Below are 18956 nucleotides of genomic sequence, written 5' to 3'. Positions count from 1 at the left end.
GACAATGATTAGTTCATTACATAAATTACTGCATTTAAAAGTTTGTCGTCTGATTCCTACTTTAAATATATTATTACAGTCTCATTTAATAATTAAACAATCAACTTTAAGACATGAAATCTATCTAATCCCTTTCAAATTTCCAAATGTCTACTAGATGGGTAAGTACATATTATGTATTAATAAATATGTATAGAAATAAGAAGGTACAAAACTAATGTGTTGTCGTTTGGTCCACTTGAGTCAGTTCCAACTCATAGCAACCCTATGAACAACAGAAAGAAACACTGACCGGTCCTGCACCATCTTCAACAATCGTTGTTATGCCTTTTTTAAGCCCATTATTGGCAGCCCCTGTGTCAATCCATCTTGTTTAGAGTCTTCCTCTTTTTCGCCAACACCATAACTCAAATGCATCAGTTCTTCTTCGGTCTTCCTTATTCGCTGTCCAGCTTTCACATGCATATGAGACGATTGAAAATACCATGGCTTGGGTCAGGTGCACCATAGTCCTCAAAGTGACACCTTTGCTTTAACAGTTTAAAGAGGTCTTTGACAGCAGATTTGCCCAATGCAATGCTTCGTTTGATTTCTTGACTGCTGCTTCCATGGGGATTGATTGTGGATCCAAGTAAAATGAAATCCTTGACAACCTCAATATTTTCTCCATTTATCATGATGCTGCTTATTGGTCCAGTTGTGCGGATTTTTGTTTTCTTTATGCTGAGGTGTAATCCATACTGAAGACTGTGGTCTTTGATCTCCACCAGAAAGTGTTTTAAGTCCTCTTCACTTTCACCAAGCAAGGTTTTGTCATCTGCGTATGCAACCAAAAATGCAAGGGAAAAAGTATCATAGACGCTTGATAATTTTGATGCATACATCAAAATGGGTATTAATAATAATGAAATTGTTATTTTTCTCAATTTTTTGTCATTTGCAGTATTTGTGAGCTTTTAACAAATTGAATTGTGCATGAGTTATTTTCTCATTCAAAGTAACTATTTTTGTACCTACTTTTGTATTTGTGATGTTGTATTCCATTTCTTAAAGAGGGTCCCCAAACAGCATAAACTTTAGGCCCACACGTCTTGGGTCTGCTCCTGACTAAGAGGTATTTGGGGAAACATTTAAGTTCTATTATCTTTTGCTAAGATATTTTTACACTACTTTTCCGTCACAGCCCCAGAACTGTTTCCCTGCTCGCAAAAAGCAGTTTACTAGAGGTCAAACAGAGGATATGCTATCCCAGTTTAGGGTATCAGATGCCAAATGGATGTGTATGTTGATTGTTTAAATCTGGTCTTACAAATTACCGTCGCAGGGAATGTACTTTTACGCCTTTGTGTATCTAGCTCAGAATCTGCTATTTGGCAAAATGACTGTACTTAAATGTTTACTGTCCTAATTTAAAATCCCTTTCTAGACCATAAATCAGTTTTATTATTACTTCAGTTGTTACTAGGGACACTAGGCATTGGAATCTACCCCATGGCAATGTTTTTTGTTTTTCTTAGTTTTTAATACACTGTGATAATTAGCTAAAAAGGAACAGTATTTGCTCCAAAGACCCCCAAAGACCCTCAGAGGCTATAAATTGAATACTTTTTCTTTTTTTCCCTCCCCAGTCCCACACTGGTGAAAATGTCCTCCTTCTGTATCCTCTTTATTTTGTAATCTCTTCTTTTTCAGACGTCTGGCTTACCATTTGGTGTGTTGATGGGTTTGACTTTCTCTGACTTCACCCATTGATTTCATTTACTTCCCGAGTTTGGAGTCTTGCTTTGCTTTTCTCTTTTCCCCTTAGGACCTCGTAAGATTTGTATAGTTGTTGCCAACTGCCATGTCTGCAGTGTTGGTTTAGTTGTGGGGAGCTAATAAAGTTTTACAATAATTGAAAAGGGAGACTGAAGATATTTGGCAACTGCTGAGTATTCACCTATATTATTGCTAGCTTTTCCAGAAAAATTCAGGTTGTTATGTAAATTGAATGGTCGTTTCTAAAGATCTGAGGGAATCTGGAAAGAATTAGTGAGGTTTCTGTGCGTGGTGCCAGCTTTTCAAAATTGTCTAATGTTGAATTTTTACCACTTCTGTAAAGTGTTCCCCAATAATTTAGTCTACATTAGTACCTCCTCTTTTTGACTGCATATAGCACACATTGTTACTAGTATTTGTGCCACGTAGAACCTGTGAAATGAATGGGCCTTCACAATCCTCCCTACCGACCCACTGAGTGCACTTAGAGAGCTCTGCAGTGTGGTGTTTCAATAGATTCTTCCTAAACATGGACATACTGCTTTTGAGGATGTTGGTAGTTCTTAGGAAGCTACTTGGAAATATTGAATATAAGATAAGCTCATGAGCACTTCTCTTTAAGATCACAAAATGTTCCTTTTTAGAGGCCCAGATTTCAGTGAAATTTGACTGTAACTTGATTGAATGTGTTACAGATACCTAAAGAATGGTTCAATCAGAATGGGTACAAATCAACATGGAAGCATAGGAACAGTTTAGTCATTAAGGCAAATGTTTGCAGTACCCATCGGAATACTGTCTAGAAGTGAGGGATCCTCAGCCAGCAAAATGAGTCTTTTCAGTCCTGTATGGCTTTGATTAGTGATGAAATAAATTGTAGTCTAGAGACTATGAGACTTTCCAGCCTACTGATAAGACCACTTCTACTGTGACATTAGTTTAATGAACCAAATATGGTTAAATGTTAAATGCATCTAAATTATTTTCTGTATTTTATTACTGAACTCAGTAAGTATTTGGATTTACGTCAGTAGGGGAAGACCTCTTAAGCCAGAACATAATTGAATATTACACATAGTCAACTTTATGCTTGAAAAATCCCCTGTATCGAGCTTAGATTAGCAGCTCAAAGTCTAGTTTGTCTCCTTTCTTCCTCACTCCCTTCGTTGTTTTTTTTTTCTCTCTATTTCTCTGCCTCTCCCTCTTCCCTTCCATCATCCATCCACCCAACCATTCATCCATTGCTTCTTCCCTTCCTCCCTCCCTCCACTCTCTCTCTCTCTCTCTTTCTTTCACTGGGACAGTTGGAACCTAAGATTTCTTTTAAAGGTAGGCATGGGCAGTAATGAGAATACCGTACAGCTTTACCTTATGTTACAAGATTATAGTGGTTAAGAGCATGGCATTTGGAATCCTGTGCCTTTTTTTTTTTTTTGAATCTTATATCTTATACCTACTGTGTGTTCCTTACTGAAAAAAATGTAAATACAAATAATTAACTTATAGGCTATAAAACAAATTAAACAAGGTAAAATCTGTAAAGTTTTTAGCATGAGGCTTAGCTTATAAGTGCTATTTAAATGGTAGCCACCAAAACAACCTTTCGTTATGATTTGGATTCCAGAATAAGTCTGCCTCCAGCAGCCAGTGTGGGAAGTTATGTGGCCATAATTGTTCTGATACCTCCTCATTGTAAATGTTTAATTTGACATTATCAGTCTTTTCAATTCAAAATATATGTATATACCCAAGTAAATAGATCTTATCCCTTATTAAATTCTTTCTGTGAATGAATTCTGTATTTTGAGACCTTTGGGAGAGATCTTGCTCACCTTCACTAGTTATGTACTGTAAGGGAGTAATAGGATTAGAAGGAGCTTTAGTGGCACAATGGGTAAGCCCTTGGCTGATAACAGAAAGGTCATTGGTTTAAACCACCAGCTGTTCCGAGGGAGAAAGATGTGGCAACCTGCTTTTGTAAAGATTATAGTCTTGGAAATCCTATGGAGTGGTTCTACTCTGTCCTATAGGGTTGCTATGAGTTGGAATTAAATAGACAACAGTAAGTTTGAGTTTTTGTTTAATAGGTTTGGTAAATGTCAAGTAATAAGCCAGATAATTTTGTATTTTAGCTTGATTCCAGTAAAACTGGGGAAGGGCAGATCAGGACACATAAATACCTATTTTTAAGATTCATTATACGTTAAAGGACAATGTTCCACTGCTATTCATAAAGTTTTCACTGGCTGATGCTTTTCAGAAGTAGACTGCTGGTCCTTCTTCCTAGTCTGTCTTAGTATGGAAACTCAGCTGAAACCTGTCCTCCATGGGTGACCCTGCTGGTATCTGAATACCAGTGACATAGCTTCCAGCATCACAGCAACACGCAAGCCTCCACAGTACGCCAAACTGACAGACACATTTAGAGACCATCTCAAGAATAGATTTGATGCATTGAGCACTATTGACTGAAGACCAGACGACTTGTGGAATGACATCAAGGACATTATACGTGAAAAAAGCAAGAGGTCATTGCAAAGACAGGAAAGAAAGAAAAGACCAAGACGGATGTCAGAGAAGACTCTGAAACTCACTCATGAATGTTGAGCAGCTAAAGTAAAAGGAAGAAATGATGAAGTGAAAGAACTGAACAGAAGATTTCAAAGGGTGGCTCGAGAAGACAAAGTATTATAATGATGTGCAAAGAGCTGGAGATAGAAAACCAAAAGGAAAGAACATGCCTAGTGTTTCTCAAGCTGAAAGAACTGAAGAAAAAGTTTAAGCCTCGAATTGCAATAGGAAGGAGTCTATGGGGAAAATATTAAAAGGCACAAGAAGCATCAGAAGAAAATGGAAGGAATACACAGAGTCTTTATACCGAAAAGAATTAGTAGATGTTCAACCATTTCAAGAGGTAGCATATGATCAGAAACTGATGGTACTGAAGGAAGAAGTCCAAGCTGCTCTGAAGGCATTGGTGAAAAACAAGGCTGCAGGAATTGACAGACTATCAATTGAGATGTTACAAGAAACGGCTGCAGCACTAGAAGTGCTCTCTGGTCTATGCCAAGAAATATGGAAGACAGCTTCCTGGCCAGCTGGCTGGAAGAGATCCATATTTATGCCTATTCCCAAGAAAGGTGATCCAACTGAATGCAGAAATTATAGAACAATATCATTAATATCACATGCAAGCAAAATTTTGCCGAAGATCATTCAAAAACAGCTGCAGTGGTTTATCGACAGGGAACTGCCAGAAATTCAGGCTGGTTTCAGAAGAGGACGTGGAATCAGGGATATCATTGCTGATATTAGATGGATCCTGGCTGAAAGCAGAGAATACCAGAAGTGTTTACCTGTGTTTTATTGACTATGCAAAGGCATTTGACTGTGTGGATCATAACAAATTACGGATAACATTGCAAAGAATGGGAATTCCAGAACACCTCATTGTGCTCATGAGGAAACTTTACATAGAGCAAGAGGCAGTCGTTTGGGCAGAACAAGGGGATACTGGTTGGTTTAAAGTCAAGAAAGGTGTGTGCCAGGGTTGTATTCTTTCACCATACCTATTTAATCTGTATGCTGAGCAAATAATCCGAGAAGCTGGACTATATGAAGATAAACGGGGCATCAGGATTGGAAGAAGACTTATTAACAACCTGCATTATGCAGATGACACAACCTTGCTTGCTGAGAGTGTAAAGGACTTGAAGCGCTTACTAATGAAGATCAAAGACCACAGCCTTTAGTATGGATTGCACCTCAATGTAAAGAAAACAAAAATTCTCACAACTGGACCAACGAGCAACATCATGATAAATGGAGAAAAGACTGAATTTGTCAAGGATTTCATTTTACTTGGATATACAATCAACAGCTATGGAAGCAGCAGTCAAGAAATCAAACCACGCATTGCATTGGGCAAATCTGCTGCAAAGGACCTCCTTAAAGTGTTGAAAAGCAAAGATGTGACCTTGAAGACTAAGGTGTGCCTGACCCAAGCCATGGTATTTTCAACCACATCATATGCATGTGAAAGCTAGACAATGAATAAGGAAACTGAAGAATTGACGTCTTTGAATTGTCGTGTTGGCGAAGTATGTTGAAGATACCATGGACTGCCAAAAGAACAAACAAATCTGTCTTGAAAGAAGTACAATCAGAATGCTCCTTAGAAGCAAGATGATGAGACTGCATCTTACACACTTTGGACATGTTGTTGGGAGGGATCAGTCCCTGGAGAAGGACGTCATGCTTGGCAAAGTAGAGGGTCGGTGGAAAAGAGGAAGATCCTAAATGAGGTGGTTTGGCACAGTGGCTGCAACAATGATCTCAAGCATAACAGCAATTGTAAGGATGGCGCAGGACCGGGCAGTGTTTCATTCTGTTGTGCATAGGGTTGCTATGAGTCGGAACTGACTCGATGGCACCTAACAACAATGTACGTTAAAATATATTTTATTTTAGTTTTTGAATAATAATTAGTCTGTAGTACAATGGAATACTTTAATTCATAGTTTCATCTTCTCTTAATTATTTATTTAACGACTTATAAACAGATACTGGAAAGGAGCCTGTAGCCCATTATAAATTGAGGAATTCCTTTGCAAAGTAAATTATTTCACACTCTAATTTACTTATTTTAAATAAGATGTTCAGATACTTCTTAAAAGCATATTGTTCAGTAAGGTAAAAGACTTTTTACAGAAGAGGGGTACTTTTATAAAGTTGTTTTGAAAACCTGCCTTCTTATCTCCTTTTGAGAATATTGCCAAACTATGAACCTTTCTCCTGTGTACTGTGTCCACCTACATATGCAGTTGATATGATTTCAGGGAGTTCATAGATGCCCCTGAAGCCATTCGTGGACTCCAGATTAGTGATTCCATTTTATGTGAGATGGAGTTTCATGTAACCATGTACCTTTGTGTTTTTTTTTATACTTGTCTCTATTCTCAGCTCCTACCTCATTTCCTACCTCAGGTCCTTAATAAAAAATGTGTGTCTGTATGTCTCTATGTATATGCAGATGAATAAATAAAGGGGTTGAGTGGGGAGAAAGAGTTAAGCCAGGGTTTGGACTTCTTCCTGCCTTCAACGAAGCCAGGAGTAAGAGTGGGACCGTAACTAACCTATGTTTGTATATATGTGTGTGTGTGTGTGTGTGTATTTATGTATTTTTGCAACTTTTCCTTTTTATAACTATAAAGAGTTTCCGTGGGACAGCTGAACTCACTGAGATTTGGCTACTTGAAAACAGACAGGTATTTAGTAAATAAATAAAACTGAACAAAACCAAACACTAAGCGAACAACAAAGGATCCAGTGGGAGACATGAATGATAAAGTCAATCTTCTATATTTTTATTATTTTAAATAATGCATACTTTCTGGCAAGCTAAATTTCCTCAATCATTTGTAACACACTGAAGTTGTGACACACAAGAATTTTATGAAGATAAATTAATGAAATACACTTTGACAGTTTAAAAGAGCTAGCAGGAATGATTTCACCCTTCAGAAATGTCTGAAGTGTGCTCTTATTTTTTCAGCTGTTTGCACGTTAGAAACCTTTCATCATGTCAGAGGCGTGGTAGTTTTACCTCAGTTTTAGGTGCTCATTCAGTTGAAGTTGAGAGCTACTCTTTTCATCAACCTATCTAGTGTCCCACTGAACCCAAAATTTCTGATGCCCTTCCAATTTCTAACCCCTCTCCCAACTCCTGTATTCTTTATGAACTGGGTAAAAACTTCAGTTCTGCCAGCAGGTCTGTTTTTGAAAATTCTTATAACACGTAAATTATTTCTTACTTTGCAAACCTTCAGCATGAGCATGTATGATCTGTACAATGGGTCACTGACTATACTTGTTTAATGAACACTTACTGTTGGTAAAATTCACTGTAGAGTTTTCCAAATTAAATAGGTACCTGATACACAAAGAGTAATACAAATTAGTATTGCCGGGAGAGACCCTCCTACGAGTTCTCGAAAGGTGACATTTCTTCAATGGAATTGCGAACTATGAAACTCGGTTTGTCAGTGCTCTAAGAAAGGACCTTGTATAACAGGCTGTCATTAATCAAACTGACAGCACTGATGGATAAAATCAGAATGCCAGCTCATTCATCTCTGATGAGAAATCTGGTTGCCACCATCTAGAGCATTCACGTCAGCATGACTAGTGCATTCTTTCTATAGGTGCACATACAAGAGGGATAATCATCGTCTGAAGGTTTGCAGGAATCAGAACAAGGGGAGACTTGTTCTAAGGCTCTATTCTGAGCCATTATGTACTGATAGCTAAGTTTATTTTCACAGGATGATATATTTCCCCTTTTGTCTAAGTTCTTGTTTGGGAGGGGCTGCGAGGGGAGTGTCATGTCTTTAAATTCCATTTTTATCTTCAACTGGGACCTCTCAACTGAACTCCAGATTCATATATCTGACTGTCTCCTTTATAGTTCAACCTCAGTGTCTAATTTTTTTGTTGTTAATTGTTGTTGAATCAATTCTTACTCATGACGACCCTGGTATTTGTCGAAAATGGCATCCTACATTCTCCTCCTCATTCCACCACCCCCTCAAACCAACTTTTTCTGCAGTCTTTCTAGTGTCGGTTAATAGAAGCTGAGGAATCATCCTCAGACCCTCACGTCCAGTCTTTAACAAACCTGTCAACTCTGCCATCAAAAACATCCATAACTAGCTACTTTTCACTGAGCCGCTGCCAAAATTCTGGTCTAGGTTACATCATCTCCTGTTTGGATTATTGCAGTGGTCTCCTAACTGCTGTCCCTGCTTCTGACCTTGCACTCTTACTGTCTAATTTCAACTCAGAGGCCAGAGTGACCCTTTATACATGGAATCAAATTATGTCACTCCTGTGCTATTATGACTTATTTTGAATCTACTGTTTAAACACAGAAATATGTAGTACAGCACCCCTACATACTTACTCTTGAAGTGAAGATGAGAAGCAGAGTTTTCACGGTCAGGCGCCTCGTGTATAACTGGGAGTTCTCTGAATTAACCTCCATGTAGAATGCAGTGTTTCTTAAAGGGAAAATAACGAAAATGTGCTCCCTTGAAGCTTACATATGCCTTTTTAAAACTCAACAGTAATCAGGGCAATTGTTTAGAACTTAGATCAATGAAAGATTTTTTTCAAGAAGGAGTGATTTATCACTGATGTTGTTTTTAATTGCCAGGGCCTGGTGGTATGTAAAGGCAGAACAACTTTCAGTCAGTAAAATTCTCTACAGATAACACATCCATTTATTTCCTGCATCCAGCGTGGACTACTCACACTGCCAACCCTTGGTACACCCGTGGCTAGGCCTTTACCATGGACGTAACTGGGAGTCATTAAAACCTTTTAAGTAGAAAAGTGAATCACATTTTAATAATATAAATTGGGCATTTGTGTTCTGATCTTATTTATTGCTTGAAGGTAAGAGGTAGTTAGTTTGTGTTTTATGCATGTTTGTCCTATATCCCCAACCAGATTATCATCAGTGGTGGGTCAGTGGAAGAATTCTCGCCTTCCAGGCAAGAGACCTGAATTTGATTCCTGACAGTGCACTTCATGTGCAGTTACCACCCATCTATCATTGAAGGCTTGTGTGTTGCTGTGATGCTGAACAGGTTTCGGTGGAGCTTCCAGACTAAGTCTAGGAAGAAAGGCCTGGTGATCTATTAAAAAAAAAATCAGCCATTGAAAATTCTGTGGATCACAATGGTCTGATCCCATCGTGCACTGGGTCCCCATGAATGGTGTCAGATAACAATAGCCTTGCATACATTTTCTGAGCAATTTTCTAGTATTACTGACCTTGAAAAATCGGAATCAAATGCTACTAAGAAGCATGCATTTTGACATTTGTTTTAAAAACTGGCTTAATTCCAAAGATTTCTTGCTTGCATTTTTAAATCCCAAGCTAACGAACTAAATAAATAAATAAACTCTAAATACAGCCTGTTGCTCACGTTTAAGATGACACATACAGGTTGAACTCTACTCAGCTTTAGTGCTGAAAATTCAGAGCTGAGAGGGAATCTGTCACAAATAAACACAGAGTCAGAATGCTAGCTTTTGGCACACTCTTAACTCTGAGAGTAAAGATCTGATATACAGTTCCCCCTCCCTTTCTCCCTCTTTCCGTCACTTTCTCCCTTTATCTCACATATATTTATCAGGAATCTATTATATGCCATGCACTATATTAGGTTCAAGGGATATGTTGTTTTTGATGTGTTCCAAGTGTTGATTCCCACTCATAGAGATCCTGTAGGACAGAGTAGAACTGTCCCATAAGGTTTCCTAGGTTGTAATCTTTACAGGAGCAGATCAGCCAGGTCTTTTCTCCCATGGAATGGCTAGGGGGTTTGAACTGTTGACCTTTCAGTTAGCAGCCAAGCGCTTAACCATTGCACCACCAGAGCTCCTTTGAAGGGATATAGGGGTGAACAAATCCGGCATGGTCCCTTCCCTCATGGAGCTTACTTTTTAGTAGGCAAAACAGATGATCAGCAACAACAAAAATACAAATAAATGCATAATTACCAATTGGGTTTAACACCAAATCGTGTTTGCCATATTTTCTACCAAGAAGACAAGGGATGTCCTGGGGAAGTCCATTTAGGTATAACTCACTACATAAGAAAGACCTTTCCAAACAAAGCTATTCTTCAACTTTTGTTCTTGAAGGATGTATGCAAAAATTGACTTCACTTCCATTTCTACTTAATACTATGTATTTCATAATACATAGTAATGTATGCTGGTTTTGTGCTTTAAAAGGATATGAGCATCTCATTCCAAAGTTGAACAGACCTTTGAACTTGTTTTTATATAGATTATTACTTAGGATGCAGAATGTTTAAGAGAATGTCTTCAGGAATACAGTGTACTTATATAAAAATAACTATTGAGCCAGAATCTGTCCGGTTCGCTATTTAAAAGGTACAAGAACTCTTTCAAATACCGGTTTCCTCATCTATAAAATAAAGGAATTGGGTTAGATAATCTCTAAGGTTCTTTCCAGTTATAAGCTACAAATCATTAGAGAACCATTTTTACATGAAAGCTTTTAATGTATAGTAAATGGTTCACTAGCAGTTTGAAAAGTCCTTGTGTTGATAAAAACACACCAATCCAAAGGCTTTCACATCATTCCAGTTTCATTCCTTTTGTCATAATAGATGATCATTTCCCATCTCATGAGAATGTTTTTCATAGTTAAAAAATTAAGATTTCTTTTTCTTAACTGTGACAATCTGAGAGATCAGAATCCTCATTTGTGATGTGTTCTGTAGCTTGTAGTGATCTACTCTTATTCATTTGTTGGTAGTATCTGTATTTTGAATTGTGTAAAAATAAAATGGGTTGCATCTGTTTTCAATTTTATTGTTCTTATAAGTGAATAAAAAAGTGATTTGAGACTCTTGACAGAAGTCTGCACTGTGTCTTTCTCAGCAAGTTATGTTATGATACATGGTAATCCCTTTGTGAAAGCCTCATAAATGTTGATGTATTGGAAATGGTATTAAGAGTAAAGCAAAGTCTACTTATGTTCTGTACCATTTGAACACACTTGCATTATGAAAATGCACTTAAATTAGAAGGGGTTCCATTTTCATAAGAATGCCTAAAACTTGGTGATTTTAATGCCTAATCAATAGACAACAAGATAAATTTTCAGTGGTATAAGCTGTCATTGGGCTTGAAGGGAAGATATATTTAAAGGACCATTCAGAAATAGTACTGTAAATTTAAAGAAGGATGGATGCAAAAATTCACTTCTGTTTCTACTTAATACTATTGCATTTCATTATTGGATTTGAGATACCGTATAATTCTGGGTGGTACTTGCTTTCTAATCCCTTTTTCATCGAGACTCACTTATGAACACATTAAGTGTCTTGCTCTTAAAACAAATGTTCTCTCCATTTGTCAGATTTCTTCCTGTCCTTTGCCCTCTTCAGTATTTACATCAGACATTATTTCCAAAGTTATTTATTATCAGTCAAATTAATCAAATGCTTTCTTAGCCCCTAAATTGATCATTTCCATTTCCTTGAGTTAGGTAGACTCTTACAGCCAAATTTCACATATAAGACATAAACATGTCAACACTCTGATTATTAAAATATGTTAAATATATGGTAAAATATTAGTTATATATATTTAGTTACATGGCCTCAGTAGACATAGGAACAGATTTGATAGGCAGAAAAATCCGTATCTTTCTGTTCTAGCATAATTCATCACTCAGAATCCATTTTTCAAAAAATGTCACCTGCTTCTTGAGACAATTATATTAACTTTATTTTGTGTTCAAAATCCCAGGTTCTTTATGAGGTTAAATTTTGAAGGTATATATAAATTTGATTGTTGGGGTAATTAATTGTAATAGATTTGGTTTTCCTGCTCCATTCATCTGTGAGGAGCCCTGGTGCCACAGTGGTTAAGACCTATGGCTGCTAACCAAAAGGTCAGCAGTTCAAAACCACCAGACGGTCCTTGGAGACCCTCTGGGGCAGTTCTACTGTCCTATAAGGTTGCTATGGTTTGGAAGCAACTCGACGCAATGAGTTTATTTCTATGCATTTACTTAGTTCCTCTGTCTGTCTAGTATGCCTTTACCTTACTTTTTCATTTGCAAAAATTTTGTCTGACTTTCATGGCTGGAGTTTTTCACTTTGCTTCTGAAGTCATTGTTGAAACATTCAACAAACTGAAGGTAAGGGAATTTAGTTGAGGTGGGAGGAAGCTAATATCATTTGGAATATCTACTATGTGGCAAGTACTTGAGGGGCACATGCCATACATTGTTCCAACAAGGGCTACCTGTTTTCTGAATTCCCATAACATTCTTTTATTTAAGAAGATATCATTATTATGGGTAGTGGGTTAATCATTATTATTATCATCATGACCAGTTTCATTGACATTGCATGCCACCTGGTTTTGGGCATACAAAGAAATAGGAAATGTGGTTCTTGACCTCGGAGGGAAAGCAGGAAGATATATTAAAAATAAATAATATGTGTAAAAAATTCCACAAATACTAATTCAGAGAAGAGGAGGGTCACTGCATATTGAGTAAATATAAGCACTTCAATATTTAGTACCTGGGTTAGTAGAATAGTACCTTGAACAATAAACATTTGTTTAATGAATGAACATAATTGCTTCATGTTGTTAATAAGATGAGATGTTTTAGCCACTTTCCTTACCTGAGGGATATATATATATATATATATCCCATTGCCATTGCGTCAATTCGGACTCATAGTGACCCTATGGGACAGAGAAAAACTGCCCCAATAGGATTTCCAAGGAGCGTTTGGTGGATTTGAACTGCTGACTTTTTGGTTAGCAGTTGTAGCTCTTAACCACCTAGCAGCCAGGGCTCACTCTCTCTCTGTTTACATATCTTTTATAGAGAACAAAGATACTGCCGAATATTTCTTGCTTGATGCATTTATTTGTGACTGTCTCTGTTGAAATTTTAAAAATGTTTTATTTACTTTGAATAGCTTGACAGTAGCTTAAGATTCAGTTTTATGCAGTGTCTCATGTATAATTGTAAGGGGAATTGTTCATGATAGGATACAGCCTTAAAGGAAATATGAATCAGAGAAAGACCTGTGGAAGATTAGTGATTATCATGATTTAGAATTAATTGTAGCAATTTCAGCTAAGCAGTCCCAGTGCAGACATGCACTGGTTGTCTAATAGGAAATTGTCTTCGCTGTTGCAGACCACTTCTGTCAATTACAAGTTTTCCTTGTTCACATAAAGGTGCGAACACCCTTTTGTAACCAAAATTCTTAACATTTTCCCAAAGGTGGTTTTTCAAGAATACACTAAAATTCCTTCTAATCTGAAATATTTTTCCATTTTCTTTAAATACAATAGTTACTTTCGAGTTACTCTCTTACTTATTGACTTTATCATAAAATGAGTATTTTGTTGGTTATTATTTTTCAACAATTAAAGCACCCAATCTACTAAAATTGGGTTTGATACCTTGCTGAAGTAGCTGTCTTTTGTCAGTTGCCTCTGGGAAGAAATGAAATCCAGAAAGAAAGAATGGAGGGAAAAGAGATCACACCTCATTGGCAATACCACGATTTTTAATAGGTTCTTTTCATTTCTCTTGAGAAATAGAAATGGTGTGTAATATCTCCACCTGCTTCACTTACTGCTTTTTGGACACTGTAGATAAAATCTCATTTTAAATGTTTTATCCCAATAGGAAATTTGAAATTTGAGCGTGGGCTATTTTATTTTGAATCTGCATTTTATTCTGAATCTGCTACAATAACCAGACACAGGAAAAGTCCTGTCTTCACTGATGACTGAAGTAAACCCCACACGGTACAGAAAGCATCTGAGTCATGTGATTAACCAGCGCAGACTGCTGCATCTAGTAGCAGCGGTGGGAGTAAAAGGACTGTAAGCGTCTTCTGATTTCACTCACACTTCTCTTTGTCTGTTACAGGTACTAAAATGGGTAGAAGAAGCAGTGCAGGCCTCCAAAGTTCACCTCTTATCCACAGATCATTTGGAACAGGCTGTGAACGTTTGGCAAATTCCTTTTGATCCCAGCCTAAAAGAGGTTACTGTGTCTCTGAGTGGCCCTTCTCCAGTGATTGAAATTCGCAATCCTTTAGGTGAGAAGTATCTAAATTCATATGATAAAATACAAAAGCCATGAAGGGCAAAATAGTTTTTGCACATTTATATATGGCAGGTTGTTGTTATTAGGTGCCATTCATTGAGTTGAATCTGATTTATAGTGACCCCATGTGACAGAGTAGAACTACCCCATGGGTTTCCATAGGCTGTAATCTTTATGGGAGCAGCTCAGCTTACCAGGTCTTTCTCCCACGGAGCCACTGGGGTAGGTTCGAACCTCCAACATTTTGGTTGGCAGCCGAGTGCTTAACTGTTTGTACCATCAGGGCTCCTAATGGCAAGTTAATGCTAACTTTATGAAAAAATTCAATAAATTCAGAAGTGGCTAGCAAAGATGCTTAAAAAGTAAATCTCATTTTTTTTTAGTCTTAATTATTGTTGAAGTAACATGAAACTCAAAAAGCTAAAAGTTTTAATGACTTAAACAGATCAGATTTAGTAAATTAATTGTAGTCTGAACTGTATTAAAAAGAAATATTATTAAAAAAATCAGTAAATATTCAGAGAAGAAGAGGGGCTACCAAATACTGACTAAACATCAGCTCATCAATCTTAACCCCTGGAAGAATATCTTGAACAATAAGTGTGTTTGTTTAATGAATAAACATAATATTTAAATTGATCCTAAAATTTTATTTTCCTAATCTACGTATGAGGAAATATTTCAAAATATTTCATAGCAAGTAATTCAGTACAATTCAGTATTTTATGTTACTTTTAAATGAATTTTAAGAAAAAAAACTTTTAAAACGACTGTCTAAATTTTCACTGAATCATCTTGGAAAGGTTTACGTTTACAGAAGACAGTTGTTAAAAGTGAAATTTATATTTTTATTAGAGAAATGCTTTAATTTACTTTGCATTAATTTGAGTCTGAGAAAATAACTAACACCTAAAAGAAAACAGCCTTTCAAATTGTCCTCAGAGGTTCCATGTATACTGGCAATCAAACTGAAACTTCAGTTAAAAAACAAGCAAAACCTTTTTTAAGACTGCCACAGCTTTAGCCTCATAAACAGATTTGTCTGTTGAAGCTGCATTCCACTCTAATAACGTCCATGCTACCCAGGAAAGATTTGTTTCTTCTACTACCTGGATTGGAAACCCTGGTGGAGTAGTGGTTAAGTGCTACGGCTGCTAACCAAAGGGTCGGCAGCTCGAATCCACCAGGCACTCCTTGGAAACTATGGGGCAGTTCTGCTCTGTCCTATAGCGTCACTATCAGTCGGAATGGACTTGACGGCACTGGGTTTTTTTGTTTGGTACTACCTGGATACTTAAAAGTACCTGTATCGATTGTATTATGTTTCCTCTCCGTTAAAAAGTCGTTGAGTATACAATGATTGTAAAACTTGCGATACAAACATAGAATTGTTATAACTGATTTGTTTATATAATTGCAAAAGGAGAGCCAAGGGTCCAGTGAGTAAACTATGGGTTAATTCCAAAAATGCTTTCCTACCTGTATAAGTCCCAACTATTAGCTACTTTAGATAAACCTCAGGTCAGTAGGGGATGGTATCGTGTTACTTGGTTACACTGCCTCCTCAGTTATTATGATGACCCTTAAAAGCCATCTCTTGTACTTGGTGGAAAACTGGTTAGGGTTTTGTACTTGGTGCAAAGATATACTCGTGTTAGTAATGTCCTGAATGATCTCCAAAAAAGGCATTTATTCCAGTTTACTGTGTTTGCCATCTATTTAATCTAAATGTCTCTAGCGACTGCACCATAACTTCTCAGTAACCATAGTAATTGTCATCTTGGCTGGCTTTGGAAACAGGATCACAGTCTGCCGATAGTAATTCTCATTTAAAGATCGAATCAGCATAACAAATGGAAACGTGTTGCTTCAGTTTCAAAGCCCAGAAACCCTAAAATCAAGTACATTTTAGATACAAATAAAATAACATTTTAAGCTATGGGCACACATACACATAATAGGTAATTTATAGTGGAAATAGAGTGCCCTTCGTTTCAGCCATGGGATAGAAAATAATAATTCTTCAGGTTGGTTTGCAGCACACTTCAGTAAAAAATGCCTCCTTCTTATTTGAAATCAGACTGTGCTCTTAGATTTATGTAGTGTTAATTTAGGTAATATGCATTAAAAAAAAAAAAGAGAAATATCATGCTTGTTTCCTTTATGTCCGTCTTCCAGGGAAGCTGATAAAAAAGGGATTTGGCCTGAACGAGCTTTTAAATATCCATAACTCTGCCAAGGTGGTGAATGTAAAAGAGCCAGAAGCTGGAATGTGGACAGTGAAGGTACTGTTACTTCACAAAGCCTACTTACTACTCTGTTTTGGTGTGGCATGTTCTATGACGTGTATACAGTAGTTTATAGCTGCTCTTATAAGCATGGAGAGCACCTTTCATAAAAAAGCAATACACATAGTGCATTTGTAGGGGTTCCTTGGTCAAGTGAATTTGGTAGTGTTAAGTTTTGATGACCATGAAAGCTATCTATGCCACAAGAAGCACTCACAGTTCTCAAATAGTTTTCCTATCATCAGATCTTTAGATTGCTTGATTTGTTCACTTCCGTTGGAAACAATCTGAAATGGAGACAATAGAGAATAATGCCGAGGGGCGTAGACTCTGGTGTGGAACTACCTGGGTGTGAATTCTAACACTACTACTTGAAAACTGTATTGCCTGGGAACAGGACTTCTCTGCGCCTTGTTTTCCTCCTCTGTATTGTGGGAATGACAATAATGTTCCTTTACTTCTTAGAACTGTGCTATTAAGATGACACACATCGAATACTTAGCATAGCTCCTGGTACAATGTAAGCCCTCAGGTAGCGTTGGCTGTTGTTACTTAGTGAATCTAGATTCACTGTTTTCTTTAACACAAAATGGTATTTGTATCCTAGAAATTATCTTATATGGCATATATTCACTTTAAGAAAGCACTGAATTTTGGCAGTATGGAGGAAAGAACATACACCCCAAGTTCAGAAGACTATAAACCTGAGATCTAGTTCTGCTACAGATGATATGTGTGACCCACAGTAGTGGATGTTGTGAGTGTCTCATCCATTTTTCTTAGACTTTTCAGCGTGCTCTGGCCTTCTTCCAGCTCTAATACCTTTACCTCTGTGTCTGAGGAGATTTTCCCAGAATAAGGGAAGGCTGTTCTGTGGGGAATCAACACCCCTCAAGAGCAGCTTTCAGTCCCCTCAGAAATAAGCTCCAGTTTTCCACAGTGGGAGCAGGCTTTAAAACACCCGTTACTGGCTGCTGTCATTTGCCTCTATCACTTCCCCTCCTTTACCAGCATTCCTTGCACCTCACAAATAAAAGACTTGTTCTGAATCCTTCTGGGAGAACTCAAATGAAGAAACCCCATGCAGTATATACTGTCCCCTACCTAATAAAATAGGATTACTGGGGTCATGATTCAAACTATCGAGCCACTGTGAAAGTGCATGGAGGTGTTAAGATACATAAATCCGAGGCACCAGTTTTTCATGTCAGCCAGCGTTTGTTGTTTTTTTAAAGAATGCGTACAGTAACTTCCCCAGTTCAAAGAGTGAAAGCTTCCATTGTAACTTTGATCAAGTCCTAAAGTATTAGTTTTTTATTTTCAGAATTCTGAGTCCTGTAGGGAAAGTGGAAACTGTAATGTGAATTTTTTTGAGGTGAATAATAGGGGATGATGGTGTGGGTACAAAGAAAATCTGGTAACTTCTTAATGAATGGACTAGAAATAGTTCCATCTGCCTATTTTATTCAAGTTCCTTGCACGTAGTAGGTGCTTAATATTTATTGAGTGCATTTGATTGGTAAAGATGACATATTTTGTTGTTATGATATTTTAAATAAATGTAGCCAGACATGATGTTTTAGTTATTTTGACCAAATTGTCCAAAATATGACTAGTGTTGAGTCTGACTTTCTGTGACTATGGTAGGAAGGAGAATAAGAAGTGCTGTGTCTCCTTATCCCCAAATTATATCAGTCTAAGCATGACCTAAGCCAGCAATGTCCTGAGTTAGCAACTCCATTGTGGTAATTCGTTCTTGGTTCCTGAACAGTGACATTTATTTATCCATTATTGATTGTGAAATATTTGCAAGTGATACCATTGGTTCATATTGTTACCAATTTATTGTGAAGTATTTGGACTAATTTCCAGACAATTTAGATTGTTACTTGTAGTATTTCCTTAAGTAAAGATATCACCTAGAGGAGAGATACTACATGTCTGTTGTTCTACCCCATGCCTACTACACCTATTCATTCAGTCATCATCAATAAACATTTACTCAGTGTCCGCTCATAGCCATGTTCTGTGCTACAGACTTAACTGGCACTAAGCACATGTTAATCGATAATTAGAAAAAGGAATCCCTTAAAAATAATAGTTAAAAAGCAAAAGATGTATACGATTTGAAGAGAAACCAGAGTACAGTGATGAAAAAATTGCATTGAGCAAGGGTAGTGTTGCACAGCCGATTATTGTAATTGCTGTCAATAAGT

General features: G+C 37.2%; 1 protein-coding gene across 1 annotated transcript in view; it reads left to right on the top strand.

The window, feature by feature from the left end:
- HMCN1 (hemicentin 1) overlaps positions 1–18956 on the top strand; it is a 551217-nt gene that overhangs the window by 186369 nt on the left and 345892 nt on the right. Inside the window, exons 5-6 of the mRNA XM_064276506.1 lie at positions 14273–14444; positions 16631–16737. Coding sequence (XP_064132576.1) covers positions 14273–14444; positions 16631–16737 — 279 coding nt within the window. The remainder of the gene's footprint in view (positions 1–14272; positions 14445–16630; positions 16738–18956) is intronic.

Source organism: Loxodonta africana, chromosome 25 (genome assembly GCF_030014295.1).
Source record: "Loxodonta africana isolate mLoxAfr1 chromosome 25, mLoxAfr1.hap2, whole genome shotgun sequence".
Classification (NCBI taxonomy): domain Eukaryota; kingdom Metazoa; phylum Chordata; class Mammalia; order Proboscidea; family Elephantidae; genus Loxodonta; species Loxodonta africana.
This window is presented reverse-complemented; position numbering and strand designations above follow the sequence as displayed.